Source organism: Macrotis lagotis, chromosome 4, assembly GCF_037893015.1.
Source record: "Macrotis lagotis isolate mMagLag1 chromosome 4, bilby.v1.9.chrom.fasta, whole genome shotgun sequence".
Taxonomy (NCBI): Eukaryota; Metazoa; Chordata; class Mammalia; order Peramelemorphia; family Peramelidae; genus Macrotis; species Macrotis lagotis.
This window is the reverse complement of record NC_133661.1, coordinates 254,160,571-254,184,128: the sequence shown is the minus strand read 5'-3', so window position 1 is coordinate 254,184,128 and position 23,558 is coordinate 254,160,571. Positions and strand designations below refer to the sequence as shown.

The 23,558-nt window shown below is 36.9% G+C and overlaps 1 protein-coding gene across 14 annotated transcripts in view; it reads left to right on the top strand.

Moving 5' to 3' along the window:
- SIPA1L1 (signal induced proliferation associated 1 like 1) overlaps window positions 1–22,964 on the top strand; it is a 395,826-nt gene extending 372,862 nt beyond the window's left edge. For 12 of the 14 annotated variants that reach the window (XM_074235817.1, XM_074235823.1, XM_074235809.1 and 9 more), the window contains 5 exons: window positions 1,226–1,472; window positions 11,749–11,895; window positions 13,011–13,125; window positions 17,035–17,119; window positions 17,673–22,964. In XM_074235817.1, the coding sequence (XP_074091918.1) occupies window positions 1,226–1,472; window positions 11,749–11,895; window positions 13,011–13,125; window positions 17,035–17,119; window positions 17,673–17,816 (738 nt within the window). In that variant the 3' untranslated portion in view covers window positions 17,817–22,964. The remainder of the gene's footprint in view (window positions 1–1,225; window positions 1,473–11,748; window positions 11,896–13,010; window positions 13,126–17,034; window positions 17,120–17,672) is intronic. The other 2 variants (XM_074235822.1, XM_074235820.1) reach the window with 2 other exon arrangements.
- The last annotated feature ends 594 nt before the right edge of the window (window positions 22,965–23,558 follow it).

Here is a 23,558-nt window from a genome sequence, read left to right as displayed (position 1 = left end):
AATCTGCCTTTTTTATACAACTTCTACCTATTGCTTCTAGTTGTGGTTTCTAGGCTCAGTTGGAGTAAGTCTGATTCCCTAGGGTTTCCAACAGAAGAACCTTTTAGATACTTGAAGGCAACCAGTTATCATGTCCTGAATTTTTCCTTTCCTTAAACTAGATGGTCTCAGTTCCTTCATCTAAACTTCAATATGAAATGATCCTTGAGGTCTTTTGTCATTGTAGTCACTTTGAATGATGAAACTAATCTGGAGCCTTCTTAAAATCTGATCCATGCAGCTGAATACAGTATTTCAGATGTGTTTTGGCTAGGGCAGAATACACTGGGACTATCACTTCCCTAAATTTTGTGTTGTTGGATTTATGCAGTCATTCATGAATTTGTCTCTTTTACAATTATACCAACCTTTCAATTAGTCATAGGATGCTATTGCAACTTCCTCTCCATTGGTGTCTCTATTTTATTCTGTTCAACAGGTTGAGTGATCATCTATAGGCAGTGGTTGGCCAGCATGCATATGCTGTATTGTATTGCATGTTGCTTGGAATAAATGGGCCTTTAGGTGCTGTTAAGTTTCTGTTGCTTACCAGTGAATAAACTTAACAAATTATCTCCTGCTTGCAGGAAATTTTCACATAATTTCAAATTTGATCACAAAAAAGTCAGATACCAGTCAGAGAAGTTCTTTTTTTAAATGAATTTACAAGATGATTATCCATTTGATGGTCTCTGTAAAGGCAGAGATGGAAGGAAGATCAGGACATGATAACTGGTTGCCTTCAAGTATCTACCTTCTCAATACTTTTCTTTTTCAAATTTTCTGGTCAAAGAAACCCATTTCCATGAACTCCTAGAATCAATTCTCCATGACTCTACTATATCTTCTACAAGACACCTAATTGTTATGGAAATTTAATTTTACAAAACATTGATAAACAAATACTTGTTGCCTAGCCAAATGCATTATGGAAGTAAGAAGGAAGGGATGATTGCCCAACAAGTTTCTGTGTAGAGTGTTCATACTATCAAGTGTCTCCAGTATACCTGTAGACAACAGTGTTAGGTGATAATTAAATATATAAGGTATGGTTCCTGAGATTTCAAGCTGGGAAATAATCTTTTGTTTTGTCTAATGAACTTAATCTCTTCTCCTACCCCCCCCCAATCCCTCAAATTCCTGAACCAATGAGATTTACTCCACTTATGTTGACATTATTTTACAGTTCCATGGGCTTTCCTCTCCACAGTCTCCTTTTCCTTCCACTCCTACTACACGGCGGACCTTGCACAGAACATTGTCAGATGAAAGTATTTACAGTGGTCAAAGAGAGCACTACTTCACCTCAAGGAACTCAATTCTGGACCAAGCCTTGCCCAATGATGTACTCTTCAGCAGCACATACCCCTCCCTTCCAAAATCTCTCCCTTTACGGAGACCATCATATACATTAGGAATGAAGTCATTACATGGTAAGTTGTTTTTCCAACTGTTAGAATTCTCTTGTAATGATGACCAATGTAGCAACTGGTGTCCTGAGTTTAACTCAAAGATAAATTAGGAGGGGGGAAAAAGACAGCAAAAAAATGCCTTCCTCCCCTGATACAATGATGTGACTTCGTTTATACTTCTGTCCTAGTCCTTTTCTTTCATGTTGCTGGCTAAATTATACATAGTCTTTAGCAGGAAGGTCCAGTGCAAAGTCTAACATTGAAATTAAAGAGAGAGAAAGAATTCATCTCTAGCTGATGTCTTTCTATTTCTCTTCTGGACAATAATAACAATAACAGAGTAATAATAATATCACCAATGATGTGGACCATCATTTGAATGTTTCCAAACAGTCCTGTGAACATAATGTACTTCTATAAGGACATCTTTGACTTTTTTCTAGTCTATATTAAAGCTGTGGCTGGCTGGATACCCTTATCTTTGAGTAGCTCTTTTCCTTTGTCTTGCCCATAGGACTACTTGTTCTTCTCCCCTACCTTCATTTCAATTTTGGGATCTTTTTTTTCTCTCAGAGGGCTTTATATGATGGACCATCATTATAAGCCATTGTCTGACACTTTAGTAAACATTTATAAAGCCTAAAGTCTTTACTAAGTTCAAGAGATTTTACTAGTTTGGGGTGGGACTATGAAGGTGATTTGAAACACAATTCTCTGCATTAGTTTCATCCATTAGGTTTTCTTCTTCCTTTTATTCTTCCATGTGAATTCCACTGATTTGTTAGGGGAGTTTTTTATACCCTTTTGAACCTCTCTACTTCCTCATTCTCCCAACCCTATCTTTGCCTCTTTGTTTCCCTCTGCTGATACTTTTTGGCAATATTGTTCCCTACTCTTGATTCTTGCTTGAATCCTCTGCCTTTTTTTTATATCTGTCTCCAAAGATTTTTTTTATTTTAACATTTTTTAATTTGTTTTCCAATTATATGCAATAGTAATATGTACCCATCATTTTTTTTTTTGCAAGGCTCTGAATTCTACAATCCCCCCCCCCCCACAGAAGGCTGTCTGACATTCTCTACATTGTCTCCATACCATACATTGATGTAAATTGAATGTTATAAGAGTAAACATAACACCCCCCCCAAGAAGATGAGAAACCTCAAGGAGAGAGAGAGAGAGAGAGAGAGAGAGAGAGAGAGAGAGAGAGAGAGAGAGAGAATTGTATTTCAGTCTGTGTTCAGATTTCAGATTTCAATGACTGTCTCTGGGGTGAGTTGCTTTCTTTATCATAAGTCCACCAGAGTAGTTGCTTCAATATTTTTCCCTCAGTTTCTATTATTAGCTGTACCTCCACTCTATTTCTCCCCACTCTCATTTATTCTATTCTCTCTCTGTCTCTGTCTCTGTCTCTGTCTCTCTCTCTCTCTCTCTCTCTCTCTCTCTCTCTCCCTCCTTTTATCCTGACCCTGTCCAAAAGTGTATTGCATCTGAGTACACTCTTCCTCGATCTTCTCTCTCTTCCATCACCTACTTCCCCCTTCCCTTCCCCCATTCCCCTTCATACTATCCCTTTCCTCCCATCCTTCTCCAGGGCAAGATAGACTTCTTCACTCTATTTCCTCCCTGAGCCATTTCTCCTTGCCTTCCCCCTTTCCACTCCATTGCAAAAGCTTTTTCTTGACTCTTATGTGAAATCTCTCAGCTTCTTCTTCATCTCCTTTTCCCCATGACCCTTTTACTCCATCCCTTTACCACATCATACCATTATATTCTGCTCCTTCCTATGTCCTGTCTATATATGCTCCTTCTAATAGCTCTTATAAATGAGAAAGTTCATATAAGTTATCAATATGTTCTTCCTGTGCAGCAATACAAACAGTTCAACCTCATCAGGTTCCTCATGTTTAGTCCCTCTCTTCCACTCCCCCTGTGGTTCACCAGAGTCCTATACTTGGAGATCAAACTTTCTGTTCAACTCTGGTCATCTCAGTAAGAAAGTCTGAAAGTCCATCTTTTCCTCCTGAAAGAGGATGTTCAGTTTGGCTGGGTAGCTGATTCTCAGTTGTAAGCCAAGATCTTTTGCCTTCCGGAATATCATATTCCAACCCCTATGAGCCCTTAATGTAGGTGCTGCCAGATCCTGTGTAATCCCGACTATAGAATCTCGATAGTTGAATTGTTTGTATCTGGCGGTTTTTAGAATTTTCTCTTTGATTTGGGAGTTTTGGAAGTTGGCTATAATATTCCTGGAAGTTTTTCTTTGGGGATCTCTTTCATGGGGTGACTGATGAATTCTCTTGATTTCTATTTCACCCTCTGCTTCTAGGATCTCAGGGCAATTGTGCTGTATTATTTCTTGAAAAATGAAGTCTAGGCTCTCCTCCTGGTCATGGCTTTCAGATAGCCCAATAATTTTTAAATTATTTCTTCTGGATCTGTTTTCAAGGTTGGTTCTTTTTCCAGTCAGATATTTCACATTTTCTTCTAATTTTTGGCTTTTTTGGCAGAGTTTTATTTCTTCCTGCTTTCATGCAAAGTCATCAGCTTCCTTTAGTTCCATTTTGCATTTGAAGGAGTTATTTTCTTCAGAGAACTTTTTTATCTCCTTTTCCAGCTAGCCAGTTCTGCTTTATAAGGCATTCTTCACCTTATTTGCCTTTTGTTTTGCTTTTTCCATTAGGCCTAAACTGGTTTTTAACATATTATTTTCTTCAGTTGTTTTTTTTTTTTTGTATTTCTTTCACCAAGCTCTTGATTTGATTTTCATGATTTATCTACATCGCTCTCATCTCTCCTCCCAATTTTTCCTCCACCTCCCTTAATTGCTTTTCAAAGTTTTTTTTGAGCTCCTCCATAGTCTGAGCCCATTTTCTATTTCTCTTGGAGGCTGGATACAGAAGCTTTGATTTTGTCCTTATCTGAGTATGTGTTTTGATCTTCTTCCATGGGACTAAAGTAATTCTCTATGGTCAGATTCTTCTTCTTCTTCTTCTTCTTCTTCTTCTTTTTTTTTTTTTTTTAAGGTTTTTAGGCTTGCCCAAGGCCACACAGCTAAGTAATTATTAAGTGTCTGAGACCAGATTTGAACCCAGGTACTCCTGACTCCAGGATGGGTTCTTATCCACTACGCCACCTAGCTGCCCCTGTCAGATTCTTCTTTTTCTGTTGTTTATTCATTTCCTCAGCCCAAGACTAATTTACAGCACTTCCAAGGCTTTGGAGTTGGGTTTTTTTGGGACACCCCACTGGGGCCTTTATTCCTCCAAGGTCTTATGCTCTCTTGCCTGTGCTTTGATATGTAGTTGACCACAGCAGTGCCTTCTGCCCTGGAGCTATCAGGAGGTCTCCAGCTTGGTTATTTAGTATGGAAGCCCAAACTGCAAAATGTGATCTGGAAGCAGAGTCCTACCCCAGGGAGAGCAGAGAAATCTCTGCAGACTTCCCTTACCATCTCTGGGGGTGCAGGATGCTTTCTCCCAATTCTCGCTGTCATTGCCCCTGCAAGCTGTTGCCAATAATCTCTGGGCTGCACTGTACTGGGATGGGCCGGGCTGGGCTGCACCCCGGCTTTTTTTCCAACCCCAGAAGCACACCTGGTGAAGCACACTTTTCCCACAGAACTTCTAAGTTATCTTGGACTGGGAAAATGTATCACTCAGTCTTTCTGTGGGTTCTGCCCCTCTAAATTTTGACTAGAGCCATCCTTTGCTTGTTTTGGGGGGGGGGATTGGGGGGTCGAATTTCTCAGGAAATGCCTTCACGCTGCCACCTTGGCTCCACCCCCTTATCTCCAAAGATTTATGTGCTTTATTTACCCCATTGCTTCTGTCCTGTTCTTTGCTTAACAGGGTAAGATGCTGTTCTACTTGAGAAACTTGATTTTAAGTATATAAAACATTCCTAAACTATTCTGTTACTACTTTCTTCATGTTTAAAAAATTCCTGTTATTATGGGGGCTTCTCCAATTTCATATTTGTTCTTGGGTGCTTCTCTCATCCCTATTCCTTTAGACCTACTCACCTTGGCAGCAATCACATCATCCAAGAGGACTTAGTCATATTTATTGTAGTACTTACTTGTTGTAGAGAACTTAAAAATTAGTTGCCAGGTAAGCTTTCTTCCTATCTTGTGTATCCACCATTGTACTCTCTTCTATAGCATTGGTCTCTAAATGGTCCTAGTTGCATGTATCCTGTGATACATTCTTTCCCTCATTCATAATCACCATCTCATCTCCTTTAGGAAATGTACACCACCTCATTTGACCCTCCAACTTTCACCTTCTAGACAATAAATGTGTAGAGTTTATGTCTTCAGTCAGCATCAGAAAACCTTGGTTCAAATTCTAATTTTGTCACAACTAGCCATATGACCATGAAAATGTCCTTTAGATTCTCAAGATCTTTATCCATAAAATGAAATAGAAATATTTCTCCTTCTTATATCTCTTAGTGCTACTGTGGGGAAAATACTTTGTAAATCTTTTAGAACTATAGAATTGTGAGCTCTTGTTAATAACATCTTCTTTAATTTTAAATAATGAAAATAAATTTTTTCTTCCATCACTGCTGAGCTATATCCTCAAAGTGTTTTAAAAGGTCAATGAAACTGAAATGAACCCAGAGAGACTATAGAGCTCATGAAAAGGCTGCACATTCTTTGCATGTGAAATTTTATCATCTCATTCCTTTTTTCTCCATCCTCTTCTTTTTGGAGGAAAAGCAACATTTATTTCTGTTCCTTTAGAACATGAATTTCCAGAAGGGAGAAATGATTTATTATTTGTGGACAGTATCACACCTTGCACATACTTCTTACTTAATAAATATTAAATCAGTAGGCTTCACAGTAAATTCAGAGTAATAGAACAAATGCAGCAATATTCATATACTGAACCATTTCCTCCAGATTTGTGTCAAACAGAGACTGATGGTAAAACCACAGGGACTGAATCAAGTCTGCATGGCCCTGCATTGTTTTTGTTGTTGTTGGGGGTTTTTTTTGCATCATTTCTTAAAAGACAAAATGTCCAGAGCCTTTCTGGCTGCACATTATGGTTACTTTTTTTTTCCCTCCAGGCTGCTGACATTGGGAGTTATGCTGATGTTTGATCATCACTTGGAAGGGCTGTTGGAGCCAAGTTTGGCTTCTGGGCCCTCTCCAGGCCAAAGAGGACAGACCATGCAGTCCTGGTCTCTTCTTTGCTGCTTTGGAATTTTTTGAATGGCAAACAGTAACATGATTGAGAACTTAGTGTGAAGAACCTGTTGTATGCAAGGCTCATAGTAAGCATACAACAAAACACATCTTACCCTCAAAGAACCTACATTCCCATAGAAGTACTTGCCCTTTTTTTGTGTCATGGACCCTTGTGGAAGTCTGGTTATGTCTATAGACTACTTCTCAGAAAAATATTTTCAAATACATAAAATATACACAAATTTATGAAGAAAAGAAGTTATATTGAACATTTTTAAAACAGTTTCAAATATTAAAAAATCAAAATATTTTTAAAAAACAAATTCACACACCTCAAGTTAAGGATCCCTGTCCTAGGGGAATGCAACATGTACACAAGTAATTATTTTCAAAGTAGTGGAAAATAATTTCAATACAGACAAAGTGCTAGGAATTGGGGGTGGGAGGTGGGAATGGGATCAGAAAAGGCTTAGTTATTCAGGAGGTAGCACCTATACAATGCTACTAAGTCAAGTTAGACTTTGATCAACTCTAATTATGTAGCTCAAAGCCTAGTTGACTATGAATATCACTAAAGTGCTGGTTTTTCCAGAGGTGAGTTTGGTAGGTATATATGGAGAAGCATTTATTTCCTTTTCAGGGGTGCTGAAATTGAGACCCTGGAGATAAATTTTGAGTGGTGCATAAAATTGTCTATTCTACCTACTTGTCCTTAGTAAGAGCCAGTTTAAATATAACTGAGTATTTGATATCTTCCAGTATTTGATTCCAGTATTGTTGATTTCCATTTACTTATAATTCTGCTAATTTTAAGCACATTAATAACTAGCAGCTGTGTTTCAAAGCAATTCTTTGCTTACTTTGAAAAGGAAAACAACTGCTAAAGATATTCTGTTTCACCAGCTCATCTTAATTGACAAAACATTTTAACTCCTTGTAAACAAGTATTCCTTGAGATACTTACAGATTTGCAATAATCAATTTTTCTGCTTTTTGTTTTATTTGCACATTTGGTCACATTCTGTAGACAAATCTTCCAGAACTGCATATCCTGCCCTTGCATTTGCCCTATTTCAAGAACTAACATTTCAAGAGCCACCATTTCAGATGACCCTTACTAGCTCTCTTTTTCAATTTTTTCCATTTGTATAATTTGGTGCTGGCTGTCATGCCCTGAAATGCTGCAAAGTGGCTAATTTCATACCCTTAAATATGGAAAATGAGCTCCTTCAAAACCTCCTAGAAAATTTGCTGTGGAAATATATTCATTTGAAGTTTTGTTTGGCTTCTTTCACTGTTTTTGACAATGGTTAAGTACTTATGAAATGACTTTGTGTTACTTTGGATTCTATGTTGTACAGTTTCATATTCAACTCAAGGTCAGTTCAGAGTTATTTATATAACCCTTGAAAGGAAAAATAAAGCTCAACGGCATGTTATGGTCAGTTCTTTACCAAATGCATATGAAAAATTTGAAAACCCTTTTATAACTTTTCCCTTTTTTCCTTCTCCTATTAAAGGGAAATGGCCTCTCATTTCCCCCACCTCCAGATCCTACTTGCACTGACTGCTTATCACATCTTCTCCTATGCATAATGTTGCTCTGTTATATTAACAATGTTAAAAGCAAAAAGAATGGATCTTTCTTTTGAGACCTGAGTCATAAGTCAGAATAGGGTAGAATTTCTTCTGTTCAATGAATTAAAGATTCCTTCTTATGGCTTAGCCACCAATTCAGTATCAGTGCTGATGCCTAAGCAATACCAGTGTAAAATATAAGCTTGGAGAGTGGTTTAAAATTATGATCAGCATGGCTGATAAGACAAGAAGTCCTGTGTGCATACAGCTAGTTGAATGAGAGACCTGATTGTGGGAAGGCATCTGAAAGTGGAAGAGGGTCAACAGAAAAAATGCAAAAGATCTTATATTTATTTTAAGTTTGTCATTAATACTTTTCTCTGTCAACAAGAGTAAAACCACCACATTTTGGATTCTTAGCCTCACATTCTTATTGTTATTAAATGAAGAGGTAGAAATGTCACTGAAGAAAACAAAAAGGGAAGAAGCAGCTAGCAGCTAAAGTGGTGCAGTGAGTGGACAGAGCATTGGATTTGGAGTTAGGAAGACCTGAGTTTAAATGTGTGTCCCTGGACAAGTCACTTCATCTCTGCTTCAATTTCCTCATCTGTATGATGAACATAATAACTTACTTTCCTGGGTTATTGTGAAGATCAAATGAGATAATATTTATAGAGTTCTTTGCAAACCTTAATGTACTACATAATGCCAGCTCTGTGTGTGTGTGTGAATGTTTATAAATATATGTATTTGTGTGTGTGTGTGTGTGTGTGTGTGTGTGTGTGTGTGTATGTGTGTATTTATATGTACCTCTCCTTTATGGAAGTAGGAGAACAAATTTCTTTCACAAATTATATTCACTTTCCTGGGTTCAAATCTGGCCTCAGACACTTCTTGGCTGTGAGATCCTAGGCAAGTCACTTAACCTTGATTGTCTCAATTTCCTCATCTGTCATGAGCTGGAGAAAGAAATGGCAAAGAACTACAGTATCTTTGTCAGAATAGGGTCAGAAAGAATCTGAAATAACTGAAAAAAATGACAATAACAAAAGCAGGCCATATTGTCACAATCACACAATTGCTTATATATATTATTTTTGAATTCACGTTCTCCTTACTCCAGGATTTGTGCTCTATCCACTGCACTATCTAACTTTGCCCCATGCATATTGTTTCTGATGGTACAAAAAAGTATTTGATTCATTACATCTGGATTGCCTTTGGGAGAAAGCTGCAACTTTTGTTGATCCCAAACTTCTCACCCTAACAAAGATCCCTCTTTTACCATTAACTTTTTTTCTAGTGATTGTGTATGATACTTCTCCATGTTATATCTCCCAAGAATTGGTGTGCACATGGCAGGCATGAGTATGCTGAAATAGACAAACATTATTATCAAAGAACTGTGCAGTAGAAGCAATAGAAAAAAAAATTTTTAGAGAAATGTTTCACTGAAGAAAGAATTATATCTGCCAAGTAACAAGGGGAAGAGAATCCCACAGGTGCTCTATTGGTATCCTTGCAAGAAATTTAATGGAAGAATTTGAGGAGTTGAGTGGCCCTACTCTGAAGGAGTTACATGGAAACATAAATAGTTGTACAAGATTAAAAAGGATGGGTTGTTAAAATTATGGAGACAGGGACTGTGCCTTACCTAAATTTTGCATCCTCTTTATTTCAGTGCTTACCTTATAGGGAGTACTGATGTTTTGATCATATATTCATCCAAACATTTTCCTCACCAAAGGATTCTGGCCTCTGGTAGCTCTTAGATCCCATTAGAATCTCCTATTGCCTACCGTGTACTGGCTTGATGTGGGCTGACTGGCCACTAAAATTGATATAATTAGGTTCCTGGATGTCTTTGTCCCCAGCAGTCAATGTGACTTTATCTTTGGTGCCTTCCTGGATAAGAGAGATCTGAGATTCAAGAATTTCTGGATTTGACCAACAATGCAATTGTCACATTGATTCATCAAAATTTTGATTTACTTCTTAGTGATAATCTCTTTTTTCCATCTCATCATTCCCTTTCTCTTTTCCTCATTCCCCTTCTTGGTGATCAATAATACAATTTAAAATTAATCAAAAGTCAGTACATTCACTTTTTGGAAAAGTAGACTTCTTTCTACACCTAATAGTCCATCTTTCACCTGCCCATGCTTCATTATCCTAACAAATACTTTAAATATACACTGCAGAGAACTATATAGTAGGCACTGAAATGAGGAAGATGCAAAATCTAACTACAACATACAGTGTAAAAGGAAAATAAGAGAATGTCAATAACTATCATATATAATTTTAAATGATAAGTAATAAAGTCATACACCAAAATATTATGTATGGCCCAAAGAGGAAGGCTTTTACCATTAGGGGAAATTAGGCCAAGAGGTAGCACATGAGTTACTTTTTTAAAAATAGTCTGGGAATTCAGTCAGTTGAAGTAGATGGGAATTCAGTCAGTTGAAGTAGAAGGTGTTAGGTAGGATAAGGAGGAGGACATTCCAGACATAGTGAACAAGCAGAGGGACTAACATAAGCAGCCACAGTGCTTGACTTGATTTTTATTTTTGCAAGGCAGTAGGGTTAAGTGACTTGCCCAAGGTCACACAGCTAGATAATTATTAAGAGTCTGTGGCTGGAATTGAACTCAAGTCCTCCTGACACCACAGTTGATGTTCTATCTGCTGTACCACCTAGCTACTCCCAGGGAAGTTCATTTTGATTCAGATGTGGTAACATAACCAGTTGTAGAATTTGTGGAAATTATAGAACCTTAAAATTGGAAGGATTATTAGACATCATCCAGTTATACCTGGGAGGACACCTTGTATTCACTGTACAAGCCAGGGTGCTGACCAGCTCCAGGATCACAATGTTTTTCATTCATTTTAGAGAAGTCCTAAAGAGGCCAGGCCAGAATGAACCCAAAGCAATGCTCCTTTGGAACAGATCAGAACAAGTTCTCCTGACTTGACTCCTGGAAAGATCAGCCAGGGAATCCATAACTTATGGCATATATCACTTCAGGATGTTCTCCAGAATTTTAGGAAACCTGAAACTGTCCCAGACCAAAGGATTTGGGCAAGAGATTGCTTAACTTCTCCAATTCTATATAACTTGCCTTGGATCAAAAGTAACTTTTCCACAGTTTATGCCACAGTTAAAAAAAAAATGTGAAGCATTTTCTTTGGCCCTCAATCTGTTGAACAGGCCATCTGCAGGAGAATTTTTTAGAATACTTGGATGAAAACTACACAGACAGTGAAGGCATGGAAGAGTTGCAAAGTATACTTGTAGAAGTCATGTCCACCCATCTCCTTATCCATAAAAGTACCTAATCATATTTTCTTATAAAAAGAAAAGTACCTGAATGTGAATAAGCAAAGAATTAATTCTCATTCTCAGTGTCTGGCCATTAGTATTTAACAGTGAGTTATTTTTCTTCTATTTGAAGGGAGTACGAATTGAATATTTAATTATTTTCTTATGAATGTCACTCCTTTCTTACAGGAGAGTTCTCAGCTTCAGACAGCTCCCTCACTGATATACAGGAGACAAGAAGGCAGCCTATGCCTGACCCAGGTCTCATGCCCCTGCCAGACTCTGCTTCTGACCTGGATTGGTCAAACCTGGTAGATGCTGCCAAAGCTTTTGAGGGTAAGTGTACCGAACCCCTAATTTGGAAAGAACTTGTATTCCCTTAGGTATCCCACTGAATTAAATATCACAAAATCAGTATCAATTTGATTATTTAATGCTAATTCTCAGTAACAGAATAAGAACATGCATATTTTCTGGACGTATTTCAGTATATTGAATTATTTTTCATAAATGTAGATGTATAATAATGATGTCTTGCTGGTCTCCCATTTGTCATAATCCAGAGATGAAGCCTTTCCACAATTTGAAGACATTTTCACAACATGGATAAAGCATATTTCTTAATTTAGGAACTCTTGTCTTCTCTGATCTCTAGTTCCCACCACCAGTGACCCATGATCTCCCAATACCCTCCCTTCTTCTTCCTATAGGCATAGTTAGTTGAATGCATTCTATCTTCCACTTGCCCATTTTAATATTGACCAAATGACCAACCTATTGGTCAACTGACTAATCCTCTCTACTTTTTTTAATGTTTGCTAAGCTAAAGCAAAGCCCAGATTGTTTTTCCTTTTTTTACACATGTGAGGGTTTTGATTACTCCTGTTGGCTCAGATTTTAAATGTGAATGCTTTTCATTTTGGAGGGGTCTGTTTTCTAATTGCCATTTGAGTCTGATACTAAGACTAGTTTTCTTATGGGATGATATCAATAAGTAGATAGGAACCTCTAATGACTAATTCTAATTTCACTGATTTGAAAGTATTGATCATATTCCCTTCTTCAGATTTCTACCCCTTCCCCCCTCTAAGAAATTAACCTTTTATGGAAGCTTGAACTAATACTAAGAACTTCATGTTGTCATGTGCCATGATTATTAGACAGAAAAAGAGGAACCTTTTAATGTTTTGTGAATGACAAAACTGTCCCCATTTTATTATAAAGCAATAAATAATATTTTTGCCCACTCTGACCACTGAGATTCAGTTAAGATTCTTATTTGTAATAACAGTGTGGATGTTACAGCCCTGGCACCATACCCTATGCCTTTTATTAATTTCCCATATTGTATTTTTCCCTTGAAGAACATTGTTGATCTTTTAGTGTGTATGGGGACCTGACTCATTTAATTTCCAGAGGAGATAATGAATGACTTCTTGTTTCCTTTCCAGTTCAGCGAGCCTCGTTCTTTGCTGCTAGTGATGAAAACCACCGACCCCTGAGTGCTGCATCCAACAGTGACCATCTAGAGGACCAAGCTATGGTCCAGATGAAGTCTTACGGAAGGTCAGGCTTCATGGGGCATGTGTTTTATTCTTTTTTCCTCATTCAATTAAGCATTGTGAAAGGGTGGTAAAACACATGGCATCTCACATATTGTGGCATTATTAGAGTTTGAGATTATTTTGCATAAAACTTTTTTCCTTAAAAAAAGTTTATTCCCCTACCCAAAAGTACCAAAACCTTTTTTGAATTCAAACTTTATCCATTTTGAATGAAATATTTCTTAAGATATTTTGCCTACTTTCTTGCCTTTTTATTTTTTATAAATATTTTGGGGTTTTGCAGGGCATTGGGGTTAAGTGATTTGCCCAAAGTCACACAATTAGGTAATTATTAAGTGTCTGAGGTCAAATTTGAACCCTGGTCCTCCTGACTCCACGGCTGGTGCTCTTTGTACTCTGCCACCTAGTTGCTCCACTTTCTTGCCTTTTTAAACAGAATGTATCACATATAATGATACAGTGATACTCTCTAGAATTGTTGAAGTATGAACTATTTGTCCCCACAATTAAATAGCATTACATTGCTGCATTATTATCTCTGCTTTTTAGAATAATTTTTCCACCCATTTCATTATCAGGCTATCTCTTCTTGATGATGCCAGTATGCCTGTTTCTAGACCTAACTTCTTTATTCCCTTTAACTTTCTGATTTGATGTTTCTAATTGTCTGTAGAGTAGGAAACCAGATATTCAAGTTTATTACAGTTGTGTCTAATACAAAATAAGGTGGTCTTTCCATCAGGTCCAGAGACCTCTTTGTGGGCTTTGTGACAGCTCTTTTTGCTTTTTTTTTCCTCTGGCTCTTGGCTTTGGTCTAGGTATTTAAGCTTCATAACCATGTGAACTGTTCTATAAAAGAGAAATCCATCAGTCAGTCAAATAACACTTAGTAGATGATACACATGTAAGAAGTGCTGTGTTAGGAGGAAAGAAATCAAATCTGTCCCTGAATTAGAATCCCATCTACAGCTACTCAACCAATGGTCATGTAGCCTTTCCTTGAAGACTTCTATTGAGTGAGAACCAAACATCCCATTCAGCTTCAGAGCATACCTACCTAATTGTTAGGAAACTTTTCCTTTGTGACAAGCCAAGTCTATTTTCTTACCTTCTGAATTTTACTCTTATTACTGCCCAATGGGTACAATGATACCCATGATATTCCTTCAATTATTTAAAGACAGTGAATATGTTAATTTTCTCTTCATGTTAAGTGTTTTTTCACTACCCAAAAACAAAAAAAAGACCTCATCCTTGTCCCACACATTTTTCCAACTCTATGGTCTTATGAAAAACTCATCTACTTAAAAAAGGTACAATATAGCTTTATTGGAACTGTTCAGCTCAGCAGATTAGGACTTCAGGAGAACTTATGATTGAAGGAAAGATAAAGAAAAGCCTAGAGGAGAACTTAAATGTCATTTTTCTTTGGAAATGTTAGATGTTAGAATTATTTTATTTAGGATGGAAAATAACTTGTGGCTGCTATGTACCCTCTCCTTTTAACTAGGCAGGAGAATTGAAGACTTAGTACTTAATTCCATTACAAACCAGTCCAGTAGCAGTTTAGAAAATACCACATGATGATATTTTAGTCAACAGAACTCCATTAATTGCAGTTGGTGGAGTCTTTTGAAAATCATATTCATTTGCTGCTTGTGATAAATGAACAGTCAAGAATTTTAACTAATAAATTTTTATAAAGGACAGTGGCAGAAGGCCCAGTTTTCCTGGCTTCCTATGAGATGGTTATTATTATTCCTTTAATTTGGCAAGCTTTTTACATACCTTACTACTGTGGTATTTGCTTTATGGTGCGCAGGATGACCCAGAAGCAGGGATCTGCATAGTCTTCTCTAGGTAACTTGAACTTTGACTAGTTGATTTTTCTTCTCACTTCTCTCCAAAAAATTAAATGGATTGGGCATTTTCTCCTTCCTGGATAATCTTGAACTTACAGGGATTATATGACCAAAGGTCACATGAGAAATTTATAGAAAAAAGTAAAAAACTATCATCTTAAAAAGAGATGAAACTTGTTCTCCTTTGTTTTGTCAAGCAGAATGAGGACAGTAGATGGACATTGTTGTAAAGACTTTGACTGTTAAAATTGAACTTCCCCCTCATGCAATATATATAAGCTGGTTTTTTGCAGTACTTTGGAAAATTTCTCCTGGTTTTTAAGATGTGATTAGATAATTAACTACAGAAAGTGAATTTCTGAGAATCACCAATCTGGATAGCCTCTCCCCTTGCTTCAAAACAGGCCTGTATCCAAACCACCTCCCACAGGTGGGTATCTATTCTGTCTTGAGAAAGCACTGAGAGGGGCAGCTGGGTGGCGTAATGGATAAAGCACCAGCCCTGGAGTCAGGAGTACCTGGATTCAAATTCAGTCTCAGACACTTAATAATTACCTAGCTGTGTGGCCTTGGGCAAGCCATTTAACCCTATTTGCCTTGCAAAAACCTAGAGAGAGACAGAGAGAGAGAGAGAGAGAGAACGAACTGAGAGAGTCCATATCTTCCTAAGAATTTATTTCATTGTTTATCATTACCAGTACATAACTTTTATGTGGTGCCTCCCCTTCATATTACCAAAGAGTATGTTTTTGCTTATTAACCTTTGTTCTTTAAAACAACGCTACGATATCTTCAGCAAAGACTATTATTGACTGTAGCTAAAACATTTGTACAGCTTATTATTGAATTTGTTCTTCTGAAAAAATGTATATTATTGATCATACTAAGCAATTTGACATTATGAAGACCCATTTGCAAAGGCAGTCCCCACATTGTGGGATGTAAAATGGATAATTTTCATACCGAAGTAGCTAAGATCAGAAGTAATGTTGAAAATGGGCAAGGCAGAATTTTTATAGACAGTTTCTCAGATAAAGGTCTTAAATCTCAAATATAACACATTTGTGAGTTACTCGGCTGGTAAATTGTCAAAGTATTTGAATAGACAGTTTTTGAGTGAAGAAATCAAAGCTACATATCATCATATGAAAAACTACTTTAAATCATTATCAATTAGAGAAAAATGCAAATTAGAACAACTTTAAGATAACACACCTATTAGATTGGCTAAAGTAATATATAAGGGGAATGACAAATGTTGGAGGGTATTTGGAAAAGTTGGGACATTAATACACAATTGGTGGAACTGAACTGATCTATTCATTTTGGAGAACTGAAATTAAGAGCCCTAAGAGTTATAAAATTATATATCCCCTATGACTAAGCAATTCCACAATTAGGTCTGTTCCCAAGATGGTGAGGGAAAACGGAAAAGAAACTATATTTTAAAATATTTATAGCAGCTGTCTTAGTGGTGGGAAAGAACTGGAAATTGAGAGGATACTCATCAATGGGGAATGACTAAGCAAATTGTGGTATGATTTGTGATGGAATGCAGTGGTGCTGTAAGAAATGATGAACAGACTGATTTTTAGAAAAACATAGACTTGCATGAAATTATGAAGAGTAAAATGAGCAGAATGAAGAGAATGTTGTATATGGTTATAGCAATATTGTTAAAGAATTATTGTGAACATCTATGCTATTCTGAGTATTGTAAATCTTCAAAGGACCTGTGAAGGAAAATGTTGCCCATCTCCAGAGAAAGAACTGTTAAGTAGAAGTTTTCATATTACGTGGTGTGTGTGTGTGTGTGTGCGTGTGCGTGTGCATGCGTGCATGCACACACACACATATATAATGTATATGTATGTATGGAGAAAGAAAGATAGATATAGATATCTGTGTCAAATGGTGGCCTTCTCTGGTCTGGTATAGGGAGGGAGTGAAGGAGGCAGTAGTTTGTAACCTAAAGTGTAATACAAACCAAAAAAGTCCACAGAGATTCCTGCTAACAGGGATCCTGGTCATTGTTCTCTTGTTCCCAGCAGTAAAGATTCTTCTCCTACACTGGCTTCTAAAGTGGACCAATTGGAGGGTATGCTGAAGATGCTTCAAGAAGATCTGAAGAAGGTATACATGTATTCTCATATGCTTTTATTGTACAAAGTCAATTTTTTTTTTTCCATTTTAGTTACAGGCTAAATATATAGCCTAGTGCTCCCAGGTTTAGATGAATGCTAAGAGCATGACAGCTGCCAATTGGTTATTCAATCTAGTCCCCATCAGCAAGACAGCCAAAGCAAGTGTTTAATACAATTGTTTTTCTTTTTGTAAGATTTTTTTTTTTGAATCTCAGGACATGGTGGAGAGCATATTATCAACAATATGAAAAAAGTATCTAGTTCTCATGTGTAGGGGTTCTCATATAGTCCTACGCTAGATTTTTTTTCCATACTGAATTTTAGTGATTGTTGCTGGAGAGGATGACTATTACCCAGTAATTACCCAGAACATTCCCAAGATTGAAAATTCCTTAATGTTGAGTATGCTCGGACATATATCTGGTTGTCTAGTAGACATGAAAATAAGACATCTGGTCTCCTTCTTGGGTGCAGGTTTGTATTTTCTACCTCTTGAGTACTCATCCTATGAGGGTTCCCCCTCCCCTTTGTCCCCCTCTCAGGAAAAAGAAGACAAAGCTCACCTTCAGGCTGAAGTGCAGCATCTTCGGGAAGACAACTTGCGTTTACAGGAGGAGTCCCAGACTGCATCAGACAAGCTGAAAAAATTCACTGAATGGGTCTTCAACACAATTGATATGAGCTAAAGACTGATAAAACATGCAGGTGGGGAAGGGAAGGTGTGGAAGGGGACCAAGGGGGAATATTCCCTTTCTCCTGAGACTGCTTTATGCCCCGTAATCATGCTATTGAAAGCATCTTCAGCGCACTTTCCCCACCTTCCTTATAGATAGCCCCTTTTTTTGGTGAGTGCACAAACAAAACAATTGCAGATCAACAATCAACATCTGCCTTTTGTAGAAAAACAGAAACAAAAAAATAATTGAATAAAAAATTTAAAAAGTAAAATAAAAGTTTAACTGCTAAAATGTGAATGTCTTTATTTTTTTGCACAGTACCTTTCTCTGTAATGTATAAAGAAGAAACAATGGGGATTAGACTAGAATGACCTAGTCCATCTGCCTCATTTACTTCCCATCAACTCTTTTCTTTTTGTTTCAGATAATCCAAGCCTTCTCTTGCTCTCCTGGCATATGATTACTAGAAAACTAGAAACATGTTTATTTTTTATTGTTTATTGGGGGTTAGGGTTGGGGCTACAGGAGGGCTATTTTCCTTACCTTCTTTGCCGAAGTATCTAGAGTTGAGGATCTGTATCCCCTTTGAATGCATGAGTCAATGCTAATTTTTCTTATGTTGCCCAGAACAGCAAGATTAGACTGGGGAACAGAGGCCAAAGACCATGGATGGGGCATGTCATTCATAATCTATCTCACATCCCACAAGACTTGTCACCTGTAGTTTCCTGTGGATATACTTCCACCTCTTTCCACAAGGCAAATAAAGTTCTTATGTGAAATCTTAAGAAATCTCTCCTAATGTAGAACTGACCTCTAATAATCTTCCTGGCTGCAAACAAAGTTGTTTAAGAATCCCTTACACCACTTCCATTGAGTGACCTAGCTCAAAAACTTTAATCTCTGCATTTTATGGACTCAAAAAGTGATGGTTCCTCTGTATGGTTTTTCTTTAGTGGGATGTAAGTGAAAAGAGATATGAGATAAAAAAAATAACCAACTAATATTGATTAAAAGTACCCAGAAAAGATTTAGGTGTTAGTCTTTGTTTGAGAACAGGAAAACTTATTGATAAAATTAAATTATTAAATGGTAAAGAACTGTTGCTTGCTTTTTGAATGCAATGGACAGAATAGGAACAATATTTGTTTTTGGCAATCTAAAATTGACTTTTCCCTAATGTGGCATTAAAAGCATAGGATTTTCCAAATTGAGACATCAAAAAGTGGTTTCTCTGAAGAAATGATTAATTTTCCATTTAAATTCAAAAAAGCCCAAAGTGTTTGGGTATGATAGGACATCATTAATGGGCCCCAATGCTCAGCTTCAATACTTCTCTAAACTATGTTTAACACTCTAGAGGAAAGCCACTCAATTCTTTTCCTCTGAACCTTCATAATCATCATAAATTTGTATCATCATCCCTGTAATTGAGTAATTGACCTACAATAATTGTTCATCATTTTTACATCATTCAGATTTTCTCTCATACAGTTTAAAAATAATTTATCCCTCCTTTGACCCACCCAGAAAAGCCATATATATATATTCATCATCTTTCTTCAAATTTTAGCTAAAATTTGACTCCTTTTGTTGTGATTTCTTCCTCCCCCTATGAAATTCTTTTCTAGTAACACTTGCATTATTGGAAAAAAGATTTCCAAGTTATTTTGTAAAGATTGTGACTCTTTTATTTGTATGAAGGAGGTTTGTACAGTGCCTGATATTATTTGTAAATGGGAAATATTGCTAACATCTAAGCATTCTGAAGTCTTGCTTATCCTAAGTTTGGTCATTATTTTGCTTTAAATTTTGTTTTGGGACTTGGGGCAGACTATTTATTAGAGTTTTGCAACAGAATTCTTGTATGAAGCCTCTAAAAGGCTACTTGTAAAACTCAGACAATAAAACTGACTTTAAAGGCTCTTCTAAAACCCTTTGGCATTTTTTTTGAGATTTTCCTATTTGAAAAGCTGCACAATAATTCATCCTGGTACTTCACTTCCTTTTCTCCCATATTTCTTCAACATCATATAAAACTAAAGTTTTAATATCCATGTTTAGATTATTAAATCTAGGACAATGCATAATGAATCTTCCATGTTTAATTTAACATTTCTATACCACTATATTTTCAAAATGCTTCTATAATGGAGCAGCTCTTGATTATTCATATGTGAAATTTTCTTAGGAAATTTTAATTCCCTGAAACTTGGCACATTGTCCATCCTCAGCATCAGTTGGTACATGCTCAAAGCATGCAAATTAATATTGCTATTAGCCTGTGTAAAATATAATTAGAAAAGTTAATCTACAGAAAAAACAACAAAAATCATAATGCATTTCAAAACCATATAGAATTGATTTTTTGGATTATCCACATAACTGTTCTCCTCCAGTGGTGCAGCTAATTGGGAGTTGACTGTATTTTGTATACTTTATTCCTCTTAGCCAACCTCAAAATTTTAGTCATACATGAGATATCATCCCACATGGAATTCTGATGAACAACTTATGAAAATTACATAGAACTGAATACTCCTAGATAGGGTAACCCATAAATCTTCAATTTTAAGTTATTAAAACTAAGACTTTGAGAATACCCTATTTTTTGCACATTAGAAAGTGGCATTGTAGTTATTGATGGCATGCCAACTGAAGTGGTGGTGGAATTAATTTACGAAATTAATACATCTAACTTATGAAGTATATGACACTAAGAGGACTTCAAATGTAATGTAGGCCACCTTCTACCCTCACAGAGGAATAGAGTCCCAGAGAAGTTTTGAGACATCTGGTGACACTGCTAATGAATATCTGAACCAGGTGAAGAGCTCATCTGCTTTTTCTGTGTTCATTGTACTGCTTCACTTTAGCTTTCCCCAAATGGCAATAATAGATGCAAAAATGAAATAGTCCATGTTAAGCCTTTAAAAAATTCAAGATGTGCATTCAGGAAAAAACAGTCAAGTGTCATCTTGACCATTAACTGGATAAGTAGTAATGTTGAGATGTTAAAGTGAAAGATCTATCATGTTTTTCTTCATATATATGAATTCAAATACTATAGACCTATTAGAGAATATGTAACTAGAAGGATACTTTGTGTTTTTTCCCTTAATGTATGCTAGGCAAGAGCTAGGAATCAGAGGAACACAGTTTTAGCTCAGAAAGGCCCATAGGATTCCTTAGGTCTAGACCTTAAAGGCCAATATCACTCAACAAACAGCGGTAGTCACAATTTGACCCAGGTCTTCCTTTTCACTGTACCACACTGACCTTCTTTGACTTTGGCTATCAAAATATTACATTTAAGAAAGATGTAGAGGATCTCTAGTACATACAGACAAAAAGAACAATGAGTTAAAAGGAAATGATGTAAGAGAAATATCTCCCAAATTTATCAACCAATCAATATTCATTTATATAAAATCTATGGGGATTAATCATGACAGATTCCCCATCTGTTTTTCACCTCCACAGAGGACTTAGGGGAAATAATTTGTGTGTGTGTGTGTGTGTAGGTATACAGGGGTTGCTTGAAATCCCTGGCATTGGAAGGGTAAGGGCACCAGGAAAGGCTTCATAAAGAAGCTAGTACTTGAGCCCAGTCTTGAAGGGGGCATTGGGGATGGTCAATTCAAGACATTGTAATCAAGAAGAAACATTGTGCATCTAAAACAAGTAAACCTAAAACAATTCATGGGGGGAAGTAAGATATAATAAATGAAAAGATAGGTCCCTCATTGAAGGAGTTTATATTAGATTGAAATGAGAAAACCATTGAAATTTGTTGAAAGAGATGGGATTGTAACATGATTGCACTTGCACTTCAGGAAAATCACATTGACAATTGTGGAGAATAGGATTCTAATGAGGAGAGTAGGTTCTATGGTGAATCTGGGTAACCAGGAGTCAGTTTGGAGGGACTGATGGCCAAGCAGAGGGAGATGCTGAAAATAAACTGCTTTTGTTGTAACTTTGCTTTGGATTCAATCCAAGTAAAGAGGATCAATTTTGTTTTAAAAGGTTCTTTTCAACTTCCTTCAGGAATCCACCTATCATTTCTCAAAATCACTTCTTCAGCACTAGCTAAGTTCTTCTTAGTCTGCCCTTACCTTTAAGGAAAAGGTTGATGAAATACTTCAAACACTACAGAGGCTTAAAAAATTTTATTAAGTAAACCTTAGTCTTCTCAATTAGCAACTAGGTGGTGCAATGGATAAAGCACCGACACTGGAGTCAGAAGGACCTGAATTCAAATCCATCCCCAAAGACTTGAAACTGTGTGATCTTGGGCTAGTCACTTAACCCTGGTTGCTTTGAATCCAGGGTCACCTCCAGTCATCCTGATTCAGATCTGGCCACTGGACTCAGATGATTCTGGAGGACAAAGTGAGACTGGTGATTTAGCACAGCATCCCCCTCACTCAACTCCAAGTGTTTGTCATGGCATCACCTCCTTAGTCTTGGTCTTCTTTGAAAATGAAGGACAAATAGCAACCCCAGTCCCTATGGCCTACTGGTGGGTTTTTTTTCCTAAATCATTTTTCATATTTCTGTCTCTTGTCCTTTAAGTTAGGGAACTAGGAAAGACAATACTCTCTTTAAGCAAACAGATCTTATAATTTCCTCTTCTACATCTTAAACCTTTCACCTTTTGCTTGCGTTTCCACCTCTTATTCCCTTTTAATAATAAATCAGAGCAACTAAATGGTACATTAGATAGAACCCTGGTCCTAGAGTGAAGGAGACCTTCCTTATATCTTTGCCAAGAAAATACCCCAAAATGGGGTCATGAAGAGTTGGACACAATGGAAACAACCTGACAACAAAATAATAAATTTCATTACTTCATTCCTTTGTGCATTTCCTTAAAACCCCTAAGACCTCTCATTATAGTCTTTCCATCCCATTATGGAACTTCAATGTGATCATCATATCACACCTTGTTACAGAATTAATTTATACCCTTTCCCCTTGTCTTGTAATAGCCCTCCAGTGTTTACATCTCATTATCCCCTTTAAACATGCATATTGCATCACACATTCCAGCCAAACCTCCTACTCCTGACTGGAAATGCTCTCCTTTCACTTAGGCTCTTGCCAAGCATCTGTCTCTACCTTTAAACATCCATCTCATTGCCACTTTCCACTTAGACCAACTTCATTACACATTTTAAAACTGCATATTCTATAAAACATTTTACGCTCATTCCTATGTGCCTCACACTCTACCTTTTAAATAGGATTCTTTAAATTATGAAACTAGTAAAGAAGGCCTTACTCTATTTAAGCAAATAGATCTCATAATTTCCTTTTGCTCAGCTTAAACCTTTCACCTCTTGAAATTGTTTGCCTTTTCTACCTCTTATTATTCCCTTTCTCATATTACTCTCAGCTCATTTCATATTCCTCTGATATAGCACTTTGCATAATATTCTCATTACACTCCCATGTATGTCTTTTATTTTCAGTTGTGTTCTGTTGTGTCTGACTCTGTGAACCTAGTTGGGTTAAAAAAAAAAGACAAAGGTACCAGAGTTATTTGTTATTTCCTTCTCCAGCCTGTTTTACAGATGGGGAAAATGAGGCAAGCAAGGGTTAAGTGACTTGCCCAGGGTCATACAGCCAGCCCCTGGTCCAAGGCCAGATTTGAACTCACAAAGATGAGTCTTCCTTACTCTTTCTCCCATGCCTTTCATTTGTTTGGAAGGTACTCATTTAAGCTATTTCTCATCCTTATGACCC